Below are 18540 nucleotides of genomic sequence, written 5' to 3'. Positions count from 1 at the left end.
TTTTCTTTTTCAATATTAGTTTGGCTATTTGGGGTCTATTATGGTTCCATATACATTTTAGAACTGTTTGTTCTAGCTCTGTAAAGAATGCTGGTGTTTTGACAGGGATTGCATTGAATGTGTAGATTGGGTAGTATAGACATTTTTTTTTTTTTTAAGATTTTTTTTTTTAACGTTTATTTATTTTTGAGACAGAGAGAGACAGAGCATGAATGGGGGAGGGTCAGAGAGAGAGGGAGACACAGAATCGGAAACAGGCTCCAGGCTCTGAGCAGTCAGCACAGAGCCTGATGCGAGGCTTGAACTCACGGACCGCAAGATCACGACCTGAGCCGAAGTCAGACGCTTAACCAAATGAGCCACCCAGGCGCCCCGGGTAGTATAGACATTTTAACAGTATTCTTCCTTTCCAGGAGCATGAAATATTTTTCCATTTCTTTGTGTCTTCTTCAATTTCTTTCATAAGCTTTCTATAGTTTTCAGCATACACATCTTTTACCTCTTTGGTTAGATATCTTATGGTTTTTGGTACAGTTGTAAATGGTATCGATTCCTTGATTTGTCTTTCTGCTGCTTCGTTATTGGTACATAGAAATGAAACAGATTTCAGTATGTTGACTTCATATCCTACGACTTCATGTATCAGTTCTAGCAGTTTTTTGGTGGAGTCTTTCAGGTTTTCCACGTAGAATATCATGTTGTCTGCAAAGAGTGAAAGTCTGCCTTCTTCCTTGCCAATTTGGATGCCTTTTATTTCTTTTTTGTTCTCTGAGGCTAGGACTTCTAGTACAACGTTGAACAACAGTCTTGAGAATAGACATCCCTGTCATGTTCCTGCTCTTAAGGGAAAAACTCTCAGTTTTTCCTCATTGAGGTTAATATTGCAGGTCTTTTGCATATGGTCTTTATGATGTTGAGGTATGCTCCTTCTGTCCCTATTTTCTTGAGGGTTTTTATCAAGAAAGGATGCAGTATTTTGTTAAATGCTTTTTTTTGCACAGGATAAGGATCCTGTGATTCTTATCGTTTCCTTTATGAGTGTGATATATCACATTGATTGATTTACAGATATTGAACCAGCCCTACAGCCCAGGAATAAATTCCATTTGATCATGGTAAAGAATTATTTTAAAGTATTGTTGGATTTGATTTAGTAATATCTTGTTGAGAATTTTTGCATCCATGTTCATCAGGGAAATTGATCTGTAATTTTCTTTTTTGGAGGGTTGTCGTCTGGTTTGGGGATCAAGGTAAAGCTGGCCTCATAGAATGAGTTTGGAAGTTTTCCTTCCATTTCTATTTTTTGGACTAGCTTCAAAAGAATAGGTATTTACTTTTGTGTAAATGTTTGGTAGAATTCCTCTGGGAAGCCATTGGCTCGGGACTCTTGATTGTTGGGAGATTTTTCATTGCTGATTCAATTTCTTTACTGATTATGGGTCTGTTCAAACTTTCTATTTATTCTTCAGTTGGGGTAGTTTATATGCTTCTAGGAATTTATCCATTTTTTCCAAATTGCCCAATTTGTTGGCATATAATTATTCATAATATTCTCTTATTATTGTTTTTATTTCTTTGGTGTTGGTTGTGCTCTCTCCTCTTTAATTCGTGATTTTATTTATTCAGGCCCTTTTTCTTTTTGATAAATCTGGCTAGGTGTTCATCAATTTTTAAAAATTCTTTCAAAGAACCAGCACTTAGTTTCATTTATCTGTTCTGTTTTTTTTTTTTTTATTTCAATAATTGATTTCTGCTCTAATCTATTATTTCTCTTCTGCTGGTTTTGGGCTTTATTTGCTGTTGTTTTTGCAGCTCCTTTAAGTGTAAGTTAGGTTGTGTATCTGAGACCTTTTTTCCTTCTTTGGGAAGGCCTGGATTGCTGTATACTTATCTCTTATGACCACCTTCGCTGCATCCCAAGGATTTTGGACTGTCGTGTTTTCATTTTCATTGGCTTCCATGTAATTTTTAATTAGAGTCTCAGTTTCTGGAGATCACAACACACAACCAGTGCCAGGTTTTGCTGCACTCTGGCATCTTTGTCCCAGTACCAGAAAACGTGGCTGCTCTCAGGGGTCTGCTGGGACTTTTGCCCACAAGAAGGCTATATGGCATCTACCAAATGCACTCCAAGCAGGGGAACTGGTTCTCCTCATGTGGCACACAGACCCCTCAGACTCACTGCCTGCTCCTGGGGATTCACCCTGCTTCCTCACCAGAGCAGTGGCAGGCACTGAGCTCTGAACCTTCAGACTCTGCACTCCACTGTTTGTAGAATTCTGGTGATATTGAAACCCTCTCCTTTCTCCTTGTCACTGGTTTTGGGGAATAGATTTTTTTGTCAAGTCCTCTGTGAGTATTTTCACTGTTTCTCTCGTTCCAGCTACTTTCAGGGGTAGTGCTTTTCTTTGCCATCCTGATGCCCTCCTCTGTCCCCCTTTCTCTTTCTCTGTCCTCTCTCCATGAAAATGGCTCCTTACCCTCCACAGCTCCATGGCTTTTCTCTCCCCCAGTTCACTTCTCTGCTCCACACACTGCTAAGCTCTCTGGCTCAAAGTATGCACATTGTTGTGTTAATCCTTACATCAATTTCCTAGGTATTCAAAATGGTTTGATGCTGATCTAGCTATGTTTCAGGGGACAAGACAAGCTCAGGGTCCCTGTACTACTCTGCCATCTTTACTCCCAGTTTTTAATTTCATCTGTCCTTATCCCCATTCCCCTTTCTATCTGCAGTCTCCGAGGTTATTTTGAAATAAACCCCAACATATTTCATCTATGAAATATTTTTGTGTGTATTTCTAAAAGGTAAGGACTTTAAAAAATACATAACCAAAATACTGTCATAAAACCTAAAAAAATTAATAATCTCTAATATTAACCATTATCCAGTTAGTTATTGAAATTTCCCAGATGGTTAAATTTTTTTGTTTTTTACTGGAAACAGAATCCAGCTAAATAAGGCTTATGCTTGACATTTGGTTGTTGTGTTTTGGTCTCTTTTAAAGTGAATTCCCCCTAATTTAAAAGGTTCATGTATTTCATTTTGCTTTCTCTTTTTAGGTACTTTTTTTTTTTTAAACTTAATCTTGTTCTTTTTTAAAAGTTTATTTGTTTTGAGAGAGAGAGAGAGAGAGAGGGTGTGTGCTAGCATGTGCACAAGCAGGGGAGAGGCAGAGAGAGAGGGAGAAAGAACGCCAAGCAGGCTCCGCTGGCAACAGTCTCACGGCAGTGAGGTCATAACCTGCGCTGAAATCAAGAGTCAGACATTTAATTGACCGAGCCACCTAGGCACCCCAAAACTTAATCTTGTTTTATAATTATGTGAAACATTTACATAGTCCAGAGTCAAATCTACAAAGCAGAATTCATTTAGAGAAGTCTAGCTTCTATCCCTGACCCCTCCACATTTTCCCTCCTTTCTTCATAGAAAACCATAAAGATTTTTTTCTTAGTTTTGGGGCTCCTGGGTTGCTCCGTCGTTTGAGTGTCTGACTCTTGATTTAGGCTCAGGTCATGATCTTGGATTCATGAATTCAAGCCCCACATTGGATTCCTCATTGATAGTGCGGTGCCCGCTTGGGATTCTGTTTCTCTCCTTCTCTCTCTGTTCCTTCCATGCTTGTTCTCTCTTCAAAATACATAAACTTTAAAAACTTAAAAAAAAAAAGAATTTTTTTCTTAGTCTTATTCATCATTTTAAAAATATAGAGAAATACATCTATATATTTGCATGCACTTTGATCACATTTAAAGGTAAACTACGTTACACATTTCTCCACGATGTTCTTTTGACATACTCGTATGTCCTGGAGATTACTCCATAGCAGTAATATGTGATATTTTCTATTCCTTTTTACAACCTCAAGGTACTGTATTGTGCATATATACCATATTTTTGTGTGTCGTGTGGTAAAAATACAAAAAATTACCATCTTAACCATTTTTAATTATACAGTTCAGTATTGTTAAGTATATTCACATTGTGTGAAACAGATCTCTAGGAATTTTAATTTTGAAAAACTGAACCTCCACACCATATAAACAATAAGTCTGCTTTTCCCCTCTCTCACCATCTGTTGGTAACTACCATTCTATTTTTGTCTCTTTGAATTTGACTATTCTGAATATCTCATATAAATAGAACCATATAGTAGTTGTCTTTTTTGTGACTGGCTGATTTCAATTAGTATAGTATGCTCAAAGTTCACGCATATTGTGGCATATGACAGAATTTTCTTCTGTTTTAAGGCTGAATAATACTTCATTGTTTGTATATACCACCTTTTGTTTATGCATTCATCTACTGATGGACATTGGGATTGCTTCCACATTTTGGCTACTGTGAATAGTGTGTTACTGTGAACATGGGTGTTCAGTTATCGCTTTGAGATCTTTTATTTCTTTGGGATATAGATCCAGAAATGAGATTACTGGATATGGTAGTTCTATTTTTAATTTTTTTTTTTTTTTTTTTTGAGGAAATGTTGTTTTCCATAGTGGTTGCACCATATTATAATTCCTGCCAACAGTGCACAAGGGTTGCAATTTCTCCACATTTTCACCAACACATGTTAATTTTTGTTTTTGTTTTCTTTATTTTTTATTTTAGAGAGGGGGAGAGAGAGTGCACAAGTTGGGGAGAGAGGCAGAGGGAGAGAGAGAATCTTAGGCGGGCTTCATGCTCAGTGCAGAGTCTGATGTATGGCTCAATCCCAGGACCCTGGGACCATGACCCAAGCCAAAGTCAAGAGTCAGACACTCAACCCACTGAGCTATCCAGGTGCCCCTGTTCTTGTTTTAGATTGTAGCCATCCTGCTGGGTGTGAGGTGGTATCTCATTGTGGTTTTGGTTTGCATTTCTCTGATGATTAATGAAGTTGAGCTTTTCACATGCTTATTGGCCATTTTATATCTTCTTTGGAGAAATTTTGTACAAGTCCCTTGCCTGTTTTTAAATTATTTGATTTTTGTTGTTGTTGTTGAGCCTTAGGAGTTCCTTATATATTCTGGATAGGGATCCATGATTACATATATGATTGGCAAATACTGTCTCCCATTCTGTAGGTTGCTTCTTTACTCTCTTGGTAGTGTCCTTTGATTCACAGAAGTTTTTAAGATTGACATGGTCTGATTTGTCTATTTTTGCTTTAGTTGACTGTGTTTTTGGTGTTATATCCAGGAAATTACTCCAAATCCATTATCAAGAAAATTTTGCATTGTGTCTTCTTCTAAGAGTTTTCTGTTTTTGGATCTCATGTTTGGGACCTTTATCCATATGTGTGTGTATGTATACACACACACACACACACACATACACACACACACACACACACACACACGAATACATATGGAGAGGCTGAGGGAGAATCCCTTTTGTCTCTTACTAACAGTCTGATTTAAAGTCTATTTTGTCTGGAATATCTTTTTCTTTTCTTTTACTTTCAGCCCTCTTGTGTTCTTAGAAATGAAGTGAGTCTCTTGTAAATAGCATATTGTTAGATCTTGTTTTTTTAATCCATTTAGTCACACTGTTTGTTTTTTTTTTTGTTGTTGTTGGAGAGTTAATTTCATTGAAAGTTATTATTAATAGCTAAGGACTTAATATTGCCTTCTTAGTTACTATTTTTTATTTATATCTTGTAGCTTTTTTGTCATCTTGTAGCTTTCCTCCTACTACCTTCTGTGTCTCAGTGGTGTTTTAGTGTCATGGTTTGATTTCCTTCTCATTTCCTTTGTGTATAACTTATAGATTTTTGTGTGTTTACACTGCTGTTACAAAGAACATCTTGTTATAATATTCTGTTTGAAAGTGGTAACATTTTAACTTCATTTGTGTATAAAAACTATTGTTTTATAGCTCCACCTCCCCATACTTTATGTTATTGATGTCACAAATTACATATTTGTACATTGTATACCTGTTAACACAGGCTTATAGTTTTTTGTTTTGTCAGTTGAGTTCTATGAAGAATTAGATCTATGCACCAAAATTATAATACAAAAATATAATAATAAAGGTTCCTCTCAGAGGAACGAGTAGGAGATGAAATAATTAACAAAGGTATTATAAATAAAAGTATAACTGCCAATACTTTTTAACTCTATATCAAAATAAGATTTAAATTTTTAAAAATTACAGGACAATAGAGTTCACATTGGACCAAAAATGGAAATTCGAGTTGTTACACTAGGATTAGATGGTGCTGGAAAAACTACTATTTTGTTTAAGTTAAAACAGGATGAATTCATGCAGCCTATTCCAACAATTGGTAAGTATGAGTATTGCTTTTTACTTTAATGGACATTTTATAGACAAACTCTAGCTTACAGCTGAGTTCTTGAGGGTTTTATTTTATGCCAGTATGGCATGGAGGTGGGCTCTTTACTGGCTCTAAGACACTACCATGTCAGAAAAAAAAAATGCAAGATTCAGCGAGTGTGTGATTGAAATGTGGATGGTGGGATTTTGAGAAGGAATGGGGTGCCTGGGTGGCTCAGTTGGTTAAGTGTCAGACTGTATTTCAAGCACAGGTCATGATCTCACGGTTTGTGAGATTGAGTCCTGTATTGGGCTCTTTGCCGATAGCACAGAGCCTGCTTGGGATGCTATGTCTTCCTCTTTCTCTGCCCGTCCCCTGCTCGTGCACTTTCTCTCTCTCTCTTTCTCTCTCTCTGTATCTCAAAGTAAATAAATAAACACAAAAAAAGGAAAGAACAGAGTATTGGTGGGACAGTTGGAAGGATTAAAGGATTGGTGTCAAGGTGAGGGAGTAGTAGTGGTGCAGAGCACTCAGTTATTTGAGTTTCAGGATCTAAGGATCCTGGTGGACGTTTAGAGAGCTAACAGCTGTTAAAGGTATATATTCCTCATATAGATTTATTAGGAGTGGAGTTGGTTGGGCAGCAGTATATATTGCTGTATGAAGATAATTTGTATACCACAGTTATAAACGGTGGGTTGCCTGTGTTTGATGTGTTACTTATTATAAATATAAGTTCAGTATTAAAGTAACTTTTTTAAAAAACAGGTTTTAATGTGGAAACTGTAGAATACAAAAATTTGAAGTTCACTATTTGGGATGTAGGTGGAAAACACAAATTAAGACCATTGTGGAAACATTATTACCTCAATACCCAAGGTAAGAGTGAAAAATGATATCTTAATTTTTCAGAATTTTAGGATGCCATTTTCAATGGAATAGATTTAACTAGTGAAGTTTATTTTATTTAAAAAGTGAAGGTAGAAGACTGGGATATGTGCTTTGTTTTATTTCATGAAAAACCATAATTTATATCTTGGCAGTGAAGAGATAAAACCATAATATATATCTTGGCACTTTATTATTAGTGTTCATGTAAGCGTGATCACTGGCAATATCATAATATAGGGTAGAATTCTTGGTGTATGGTTCTGCTGCTCTCTTCAATTCAGTTAAATATTTATCTCATTGGAATCTCAATAGCTCCATTCCTTTATTTCCATTAACAATAAGTTATCTGTAGAAGAACCTGCAGTAGTTTGCTTTTGGCCAAAATGTGTTTTACCACATATTCCACCTAGCATTTATTTATATTTCGGCCACATTCTATGCTTTTGCATATACTCAACATGAAGATTTTGTTCATGCCACCTATTTCATGTCATCCTACTTTCCACCTAGAAGAGAAGCTAAGTAATTATTTTTACTTGGGGATTTTTGATGCTTAGTTTAGTATAAGCCATTGATTAATAGGGGGAAAATGGGCTTTTAAACATGAGAAATGGTTGATAGAATGTTTAGCTACATAAGGTAGCTGGAAGGATTTCAAAAGAGAGTCAATTCAGTAGATACTTGTGACGTTTCTGCTGTGTGTTTTGAGTACAGTATATGTAGAAAGTGCTGTGGTAGGCACCTAGAGAGAATACTTGGGAGAGATAAAGGTGTGATTTATTTAGACTATTTTTTTAGAAAGTGAAATGGTAATCAAAGAACAAGTAGTATCATAGTCCATAAAACAAATCTCAACAAATTGAAAAAGATTGAGGTTCTACACATCTATTTTGACCACATTGCTATGAAACTAGAAGTCATCCACAAGAAACAATCTGGAAAGACTACAAATACATAGAGGTTAAATAATATGCTACAAGGAGCGTCTGGGTGGCTCAGTCGGTTGAGCGTCCGACTTCAGCTCAGGTCATGATCTCACGGTTCATGAGTTTGAGCCCCACGTCGGGCTCTGTGCTGAAGATGCTCAGAGCCTGGAGTCTGTTTCAAATTCTATGTCTCCCTCTCTCTGCTCCTCCCTGGCTCATGCTCTGTCTCTCTCTCCTTCAAAAATAAATAAAAACATTTAAAAAAAATTAAAAAATAATAATATGCTATGAAACAATGAATGGGTCAACCTGGAAATAAAAGAAGAAGTAAAAAAGTACATGGAAGCCAATGAAAATGAAACCACAATGGTTCAAAACCTTTGGGATGCAGCAAAAATGGTTCTAAGAGGGAAGTTTATAGCAATACAGGTCTACCTCAAGAAACAAGAAAAATTTCAAATAAACAACCTAATCTTACACCTAAAGGAGGTAGAAAAAGAACAAAGTCCAAAACCAGAAATTAGGAAATAATAAAATTAGACAATAAATAAATGATCTAGAAATGAAAAAACCAGTAGAACATATCAGTGAAACCAGGAACTGGCTCTTTGAAAGCCAATAAAATTGATAAACCCTAGCCAGCCTTACCAAGAAAAATAGAGAAAGGACCCAAGTAAATAAAATCACAAATGAGAGAAAAGAAATAACAACAAACACCACAGAAACACAATTATAAAAGAATGTTATGAAATACTATGTGTCAACAAGTTGGACAACCTAGAAATGGATAAATTCCTAGAAACATATAAACTACCAAAACTGAAGGAAGATGAAATAGAAAATTTGAACAGACTGAATACCAGGAAAGGAATTGAATCGGTAATCAAAAAGTAAGCACAAGTCGAAGACCAGACAGATAGTTTCACAGGCAAATTCTATGAAACATTTAAAGAAGAGTTAGTACCTGTTCTTCTCGTACTATTCCAAAAAATAGAAAAGGAAAACTTCCATATTCATTCTATGAGGCCAGCATTACCTTGATACCAAAACCAGATGGATCCCATTGAAAAAGAGAAATATCTTTTTTTCATCTATATCTTATATATCTTTTAAAAATATCAGGCCAGTATTTCTGAACACATCTGCAAAAAATCCTGCACAAAATACTAGCAAACGGAATCCAACAGTACATTAAAAGAATTATTCACTATGATTAAATGGGATTTATTCCTGGGTTGCAAGTGTGGTTTAATATTCACAAGTCAGTCAACATGATATATCACATCAGTAACAGAAAGGATAAGAAACATATGATCATTTTAATGGATGCAAAAAAGCACTTTACAAAGTACACCTATTAATGATAAAAACCCTCAACAAAGTATGTTTAGGGGGAATATACCTCAACATAATAAAGGCCGACTATGAAAAACCAACACCTAACATCATCTTCAATGGGGAAAAACTGAGAACCTTTTCTCTAAGGTCAGGAACAATACAAGGATGTCCATTCTCCCCACTTTTATTCAACATAGTACTGGAAGGCCTAGCCACAGCAATCAGACAAAAAAGGAAATAAAAGGTATCTAAATCAGTAAGGAAGAAGTAAAACTTTCACTATTTGCTGATGACATGACACTATACATAGAAAACCCGAAAGACTCCACCAAAAAACTGATAAATGAAGTCAGTAAAATCATAGGATACAAAATCAGTGTACAAATATCTGTTGCATCTCTATACACCAATAATGAAGCAGCAGAAAGAGAAATTAATAAACCTACTTATAATCGCACCCAAAATAATAAGATACTTAGGAGTAAACCTAAGCAAACAGATGAAAGACCTGTACTCTGAAAACTATAAAACACTGATGAAAGAAATAGAAGATGACACAAAGAAATGGAAACACATCCCATGCTTATGAATTGGAAAAACACATAATGTTAAAATGTCCATACTACCCAAAGCAATCTACCGATTTAATGCAATACCTATCAAAATAACATCAGCATTTTCACAGAGCTGGAACAAACAATCCTAAAATTTGTATGGGACCTCAATAGCCCAACTAACCAAAGCAATCTTGAAAAAGAAAAGCAAAGCTGGAGGCATCAGAGTTCTGGACTCTAAGTTATATTACAAAGCTTTAATAACCAAAACAGTATGGTACTGGCAGAAAAATAGACAAATACATCAATGGAACAGAAGAGAGAACCCCAGAATGAACCCACATCTGTTATGGTCCACTAATATTTGACAAAGCAGGAAGAATATCCAATGGGAAAAAGATAATCACTTTAGTTGGGAAAACTGGACAGCGACTGCAAAAGAATGAAACAGGACCACTTTCTTAAACCATACATCAAAATAAATTCAAAATGGATTAAAGACCTAAATGTGAGACCAACAAATATAAAAGCCCTAGAAAAGAGCACAGATAGTAATTTCTCTGACATTGGCCATAGCAATTTTGTTCTAGATAGGTCCCCTGGGGCAAGGAAAATAAAAAGAAAAATAAACTATAGGGACTAAACCAAAATAAAAAGCTCCTGTACAGCAAAGGAAAAATTAACAAAACTAAAAGGCAGCCTATGGAATGGGAGAAGATATTTACAAATGGCATACCTGATAATAAAATATATAAAGAACTTCTACAACTCAACACCCAAAAGCCAAATAATCCAAGTAAAAAATGTACAAGATGACATGAACAGACATTTTTTCAAAGAAGACAAATAGATGGCCAACGGACACATGAAAAGATGCTCATCATCACTTATCATCAGGGAAATGCAAATCAAAACTATGATAAGATATCACCACACATCTGTCAGAATGGCTAAAATCAACAACACAAGAAACAACAGATGTTGGCAAGGATGTGGAGAAAAAAAGGAACCCTCTTGCACTGCTGATTGGAATGCAAACTGGTACATCCACTGAAAACCAGAATGGTGTTTCCTCAAAAAGTTATAAATAGAACTACCCTATGATCCAGCAATCACACTATTAGGTGTTTATTCAAAGAATACAAAAACACTAATTCAAAGGGATACATGAACCCTGGTATTTATAGCAGCAGCATCTATAATAGCCAAATTATGGAAACAGTCCCAAGTACCCACTGACTAATGGATAAAGAAGATGTGGTGTGTGTATGAACTGGAATGTTACTCAGAAATAAAAAAAAGAATGAAATCTTGCCATTTGCAATGACATGGGTGGAGCTAGAGAGTATAATGCTAAGTGAAAGAATTCAGAGAAAAATACCATGATTTCACTCACGTGGAATTTGAGAAACAAATGAGCAAAGGGGGCAAAAAGGGACAAACCAAGAAACAGACTCTTAACTATAGTGAACAAACTGATGGTTATTAGAGGGGAGGTGGGTGGGGGGATAGGTGAAATAGGTGATGAGGATTAAGGAATGCACTTATTGTGATGAGCGTCAGGTGATTAAAATAAAAACTTAACAAGTAGCATCATTAGGGAGATCTTGAGAGGTATATTTTCATTAAGAGAAAACTGTTAATTCATTTACACAACAATTTGTGTTTGATGAAACAAGTATGGTAAATCCTGTATAAAAGGGGAAATGAAGAGAGCTGAAAAGTTATGTGAACTATGTGAAGCCATACTCCTAAGTATTGCTAGGTGCTGTTAGAGCAGCCTTTCTGAAAAACATAGTAGATAGTAGACTAACCATAATGTAATAACGAGAGTATTAAAATATCTGGTCATTTACTTAAAGTTAACCAATGGCTAATTAGATTCTTTTTTTTTTTTTTTAATTTGGCTAGCTGTTGTATTTGTTGTTGACAGCAGTCATAGAGACAGAGTTAGTGAAGCACACAGTGAACTTGCAAAGTTGTTAACAGAGAAAGAACTCCGAGATGCTTTGCTCCTGATTTTTGCTAACAAACAGGTAACACATTTGTATTTCAGAATACTTACTTTAGTAGTTCTGTGCATTCTACATCCTAAGGTAACTGGAAAGATTTCAAAACAGATAATTCAGTAGATATTTATGAAGTTTCTGCTGAGTATTTTGAATACAGTCTATGTGAAAAATGCTATAGTTGTTACCTTAGAGTATCTAAAAATGTAGTTGATGCTTTCCAGAAACTCCTAGGAATGCCTGAGTGTCTCAGTCAGTTAAATGTCTGACTCTTGATCTCGGTTCAGGTCATGATCATACAGGATTGAGCCCTGCTCTGCACAGACAGTGCAGGGCCTGCTTGGGATTCTCTGTCTCCCTCTCTCTGTCCCTCCCTTGCTGCCTCTCTAAAAATAAATAAATAAACTAAAAAACAAAACAAAACAAAAAACTCCTATATAGGGATGTAAACATGTAAGTGAATGTATATGAGATTTTAATACATAGAAAACTAGTAAGTAACTTCAGTAATATTAACAACATGTTATGAGAAATTAGAGTAGTTTTAAAGGTGGCATCTTGTCAAAGATTTGTAAAAAGTAGGTTCTGAGTTGAAATTATGACAAGAGTTGAAATTATGGATAGGACTTTAAGTATGTGAAACAAAGAACATTGCAGGCAGAGAAAATAAAAGCATGAGTATTTTTAGGGAGCATAAGCAGATGTACATGAGAGGGGCAGGTAGAGGATGAAGAAAATCTAGAATAACAGGTCTGGACTGAGAAATTTAGGTTTTATTCTATGACAGAGGAAAACTCTCAAAAGGTTTTTGGACTCATATCTGTTTTAAGACTGTTATCTGAGGGTAGGATATACAATTAACCAAGGGCAAGGGACTGGAAACGGGCAGATGCAGTAAATTGCTGCTGTCATTCAAGTGAGAGAGTTTACAAGATCCCGAGTTAAAGGCATAGAAGGGTGGAAGCAGTTTGAAGAGACTTCATGAAGGTAGATTTGTTAGAATTTGATGACTGAATGGGGAAAGGTGAAGGACAGGGAGAAGCTGCTGATTCCTAGATCTTGAGCTATGCTTGTAGGAGGATGAGAATGCTTTCAAGGTCAATAGAAGGGCAAAGGGTAGGATGAAGAATAAAGGATTTTCCTCTTAATAAATAAAAAGATGAAGTATTAAGAACAGATACACTTTGCTTTACTTACTATTAAAAACATGCAGGGGCCCCTGGGTGGTTAAGCGTCTGATCTTGGATCAGGTCATGATCTCACAGTTTGAGTTCAAGCCCGGGGTGAGTTGACAGCTCAGAGCCTGGAGCCTGCTCAGTATTCTGTTTCTCCCTCTCTCTCTGCCCCTCCCCCACACTTTCTGGCTCTATCTCAAAAGTAAATAAACATTTAAAAAAAATTTTAAGGGGCGCCTGGGTGGCTCAGTTGGTTAAGCGGCCGACTTCGGCTCAGGTCATGATCTCGCGGTCCGTGAGTTCGAGCCCCGTGTCGGGCTCTGTGCTGACAGCTCAGAGCCTGGAGCCTGTTTCAGATTCTGTGTCTCCCTCTCGCTGACCCTCCCCCATTCATGCTTTGTCTCTGTCTCAAAAATAAATAAACGTTAAAAAAAAAATTTAAAAAAAATTTTAAAAACATAAATAAGGCAACGTTAAATACCCTTTTCCACTTACATTGTTAACGATAAAAATGTTTGATAATCTTCAGACTCACAGATACTGTTGCTGTAGTTATTAAATGGAGACATTTTCTTGGAGGGCATTTTGGCAGTACCATACCTGTCAAAATTTTAGTTGCATGTGCCCTTTTACCTTGTAATTCGACCTCTAGTAATGTATTCCGCAGACAGATATCCTAAGGTTATTTCACAGATAATGTTGCAGATGTATGTAGATAATCTACATACAATGTAGAAGTCTGCTTATCCAGCTAATGGAAAGATACCTATCCTCAAGGTGTGTATTAAAAACAAAAAAACTAAAGTATGTTTCTGTTTATGTTTATTTGCATGAATGTGCATAGAACTTATATGGAAAAATATAAAAGAGATTATAACATGGTTGCTTTTGGGAAGTAGGGATGTTCAGGAGTAATTGGAGTGGGAGTTTAATAACTGTTCATTGTATGAATTCTGTACTTAAGACATTTTGGTGATACACATGTTAATCTTTCTCTTTTAAGTTGATGCCTTATGACTCAGGCAGTAGCTTTCATTCAGGCTGCATGGCCTTTACTGATTTCACTGTAAGGCTATTCTTACTGTACTATAAATGACCTTCATCAGAACTTTTCTCTCTACTTATTAATCATTGAATAATTATTGAAAGGTGAATCTAGGTTTTAACTTTAGGCTTCTGTTAGAATGGCACCAATGGAATTCTATATAAATAGTAATAATTGGAAAAATGAGAATTTTGATGGGCTGATTATTAAAAAATTTCTGATATGTGTATATCTTTCAGGATGTTGCTGGAGCTCTGTCAGTAGAAGAGATCACTGAACAACTTAGTCTGCATAAATTGTGCTGTGGCCGTAGCTGGTATATTCAGGGCTGTGATGCTCGAAGTGGTATGGGACTGTACGAAGGGTTGGATTGGCTTTCACGGCAACTTGTGGCTGCTGGAGTATTGGATGTTGCTTGATTTTAAATGGAGCAGTTATTTAAACTTTTGTGGTTAAGAGTTATTTTGCACATAATATAAGAAATTCTACATCTCAAAGATAGTTTATTTAGGGTGTATATTTAAAATGAATCTTGGTTGGGGAATTCAGTACAATATGGCTTTGAAAAAAGTTACTCTTAAACATTTGACTGAACAGATTAAATTGCATTAAATAGGGACTTCTTAAATATACATGTTTTAAAACATACATTTGTTATTTAAGTTTTTCACATTATATGTGATCCCTTTGTTGGGAAAGAAGTAGTCACAGAGAAAGGGTAAGTGAAGGTTTATTGTTTCAGTGAAAAAAGAATAGCCAACTGAGTGCCTAATGCAAACTTTGTGAAGCAAATAAAACATAGCTGCTTTAACTTGCCTTTTCACTGGATTTTGGCAGTGTTTAATAGCAAAACACCAGTGACTTAATGAAATAGAATCCAAACTGCATCTTTGGGTAATAGGATTACTTTACTTTTATGTTCAATATAACAACACTTTTAATGCTAAGAACTATAAACTACATAAAATTAGTATTTTATAGTGTTTTATTAAAACTTTCTCCTAAGCCCTTTTGTATAAAACCCACTGAGTCAGATGAAATGCTATCTAACTAGGTACGGCTGTCAGATTAGTATTAAACTGAAGAACAATAATAAAACTGTGAAAATCAGTTATGTTGTAGTTAATCTTCACTTATGAAAGACCCATTTCCAGGGTTGAACCTGGTTATATTATTTCCTAGGTCACAGCTCTAAATTGGTCCTTCTGTTTTTTCAACATGTTTAAAGTAGTTAGTAGAGTTCCTTTTAAAAATAATATTGCATCCTTAGTGGGAATGATTATAGGTAAAATGTAGTTAAGTTACACATAGAGCCAGGGTTGGCTTTAAGTAAAAGACAGAAGTAGAAATGCAGAAAACTACATTTATCTTTAGACAAGGCATTTAAGCAGTGGAGAATCAGTTACGTTAAGTGCTTTCCCAAAATAAATGCATTTATCTTGACAAAATGTTATCCAGGCTCTTCATAAGGCTTTGAAAAGTTATTTGAGAAAGAATATGTCTAAGAAAGGATAAGAAATGTTCAGATAGTTTACATCACATTTATTATGCAGTGTTGTAAAAGTTTTAAAATTTTCTGCTTTTTACTGTTTTTCATTTTTTTAAGGATACTTATGGCAGTAGGATTTACATTTAAACATCGCTAGATTGGATTTTTATTTTTTATTAAATGCTCTTCATCCTTATAGATGAAGTTGAATCCTGTCTTATTAGTTCAACTGCTAGGAGATGTGGGTCTTAGGTGGCACTGTTTTGGTTCCGTCTCTTCAAATGTACTTTTGTTTGTTTAAAATAAACAGCATAACTTTTAGAAAACAAAGCGTTAGGAAAAAAAGTCCATCAGTGTTATGGGCACTGTGTAAATAAGTAAATATTTCATCCTTTATTTTTCAAGTAAAAGTCATGCTGTTACAAGTGTAATTTGTGCACATAAGTAATACTTACGAATTAAATTATTTAATATTTGATTACAATAACTGTGAAAAATAAAAAAATGTGTTAACATTTGCCTGTGAGCCCTTGAACTGTTTTCTCTACTAGGTAATTGAAAAAAAAAAAAAAAAAGTCTAACACTAACATGTAAACATGTTTTTCTTGTAAATTATTAAGTTTATTTCACCAATTTTGCTAAACTTTGTAATTCACATTCTTAGCATATTATTAAACGCAATGTAAAATATGTGCTTAGACCTGAGTATAATGTACATAATAGTGTTTGTGTGTGATTTTTTTTTTTTAAGAAATATTTTTCTCAGGCCCTTATGACTATTTGTGGTTGTATTCTTTCACTGATCATTAGTTAAGATTCTGCTAGTTCCCTCTGGGAAATGTCAAATTTAATAATGAGAGAGATATTTTAAGTACAGTCTATTCGGATTTGCCTCCTAGCTCTGAATTTCTGTATTAAGCCTAAATATTATTGTATGGTTTATGTAAAGCAGGTTTTACAAGTGTGTAGCCCTGGTGTATAATTCCGGAATGCTTTATTATCACCAGAAGCCATTATTTGCATTACATATAGGCAGCAATAAAATGTTAAAATCATTTTAAAGAAGTCCTATCATTATTTCAAAAATTCTGTTTCATGTACCATCTATCTACTAATAGAGTATAGCTAGTAACCAATTAAAAAAGTAATTTGTGCTGTGGTTAAGAAAAAGAAAACAAAATGGAATAGGATTGACTTGCATGTGAAATTTGAGTTGTAGTTTATTAAAGATTTAGAAATAATTTATTCTGTAGTTGCAAGGTAAGTCTGACTTAAAATGAGTATTATAGATAGTGTCTTGAAAGGAGAAGTACAATTTTGCATTCAAGTGAAACTCCTGCCTTTTAAATTTTAAATAACTGTTTTAGAAAATGGCTGTGAAAACTTAGCTGTAGCCTATGAACTAATTTACTAAAAGACATTTTATGTATCATTGAGGTACCTTTCAATTTGCAAAGTGGTAAAAAGGAAGATCGTTCATTTTCCCTAAAAAAATAATGAAGAGGACGAATGTATCAGATGGTATCCTGCTAATAATTTAAAATATGGTTTAAAAAAGACTTCTAGGAAGATATGTTTTTAGGTCTACTGATTATGTTAAACTTGTGACAGGGAATGGCAATATTGATTAATCAAATATGATTTGCACTTAAGGCAAAATACTATTTCTGGGGGGCTTGGGGTATCATCACCACTTGGTGGCAGTATTATCAAAAATTTAGGAATAAGTTTTCAGCAATGATTAAATTGCTAGGGAGATGTCTAGACACAGAAAATAGGAAGAAAAGATAAATGTCACAATGAAAAGTCATTTTATGTCTAAGTTCTACTTTATAAAAGGAGGACATAATGTTGAAGTAGCACAACTTGGCACATTCTTCATCTCACAAGTTTGTAGTACAAAATGGATAAAGGAAGTAGCCTGCTTATCAATAGAAGGAAAAGTTTAAGTTTAGATTTAAATGTAAGAATGTGAATTCCCGGGGCTCCTGGGTGGCTCAGTCAGTTAGGCATCCAAATGTTGATTTCAGTTCAAGTCATGACCTCATGGTTTGTGGGATGGAACCCTGCATCAGGCTCTGTGCTGACAGTGAGGAACCTGCCTGGGATTCTCTCTCCCACGGTCATTGCCCCTCCCCTGCTTGTGTTTTCTCTCTCTCTCAAAATAAATAAACTTAAAAAAAAGAAAAGGAAAAAAAGAATGTGAATTCCCTAAATATGTCTGTTGAGGTGTTCTTCTTTAACTTTTTGAAGAGTCTCTCTGGAAACTAGAAGCAGTGTTTCTTTTTTTATTTTTTAAATTTATTTTTATTTTATTTATTTTTTTAGAGAGAGAGAAAGAGCACAAGCAGGAGAGGGGCAGACACAGGATCTGAAGCAGGCCTCAGGCTCTGAGCTGTCAGCACAGAGCCTGTTAGAGGGCTCAAACTCCAGCAAGACCATGACCAGAGCAGAAGTCAGATGCTTGATTGACTGAACCACACAGGGGCCCCTAGAAGCAGTGGTTCTTAATAGCTCTGAAGTCAGGGGATGACTGGGTGGCTCAGGTGGTTAAGCATCTGACTTTGGCTTAGGTCATGATCTTGCAGTTCAGGTGTCTTAAGCCCTGTGTTGAGCTCTGTGCTCTAAGTTCAGAGCCTGGAGACTGCTTCAGAATTTGACTCCCTCTCTCTCTGTGCCCCTCCCCACTCATGCTGTCTCTCTCTCAAAAAATAAATGTTAAAAAAAAAATGAAAAAAAAAGTTATGAAGTCAGGAGGGTAAGGGAAGAAAAAATGAAATCAATAGAAGTCTTTGAACTTACACTGTTTTATTGCTCAAATTTCTACTAAATGCTCCATTAGCTGTTAAA

At 35.4% G+C, this 18540-nt stretch overlaps 1 protein-coding gene across 1 annotated transcript in view; it reads left to right on the top strand.

The window, feature by feature from the left end:
- TRIM23 (tripartite motif containing 23) overlaps positions 1-18376 on the top strand; it is a 39103-nt gene extending 20727 nt beyond the window's left edge. The window contains exons 8-11 of the mRNA XM_049649546.1: positions 6143-6272; positions 7032-7142; positions 11884-12008; positions 14441-18376. Of these exons, the coding sequence (XP_049505503.1) occupies positions 6143-6272; positions 7032-7142; positions 11884-12008; positions 14441-14620 (546 nt within the window). The 3' untranslated portion in view covers positions 14621-18376. The remainder of the gene's footprint in view (positions 1-6142; positions 6273-7031; positions 7143-11883; positions 12009-14440) is intronic.
- Positions 18377-18540: the final 164 nt, after the last annotated feature.

This window comes from Panthera uncia (assembly GCF_023721935.1).
Source record: "Panthera uncia isolate 11264 chromosome A1 unlocalized genomic scaffold, Puncia_PCG_1.0 HiC_scaffold_17, whole genome shotgun sequence".
Classification (NCBI taxonomy): domain Eukaryota; kingdom Metazoa; phylum Chordata; class Mammalia; order Carnivora; family Felidae; genus Panthera; species Panthera uncia.
Note: the sequence above shows the minus strand (reverse complement) of the source record. Positions and strands in the feature narration are given on the sequence as shown.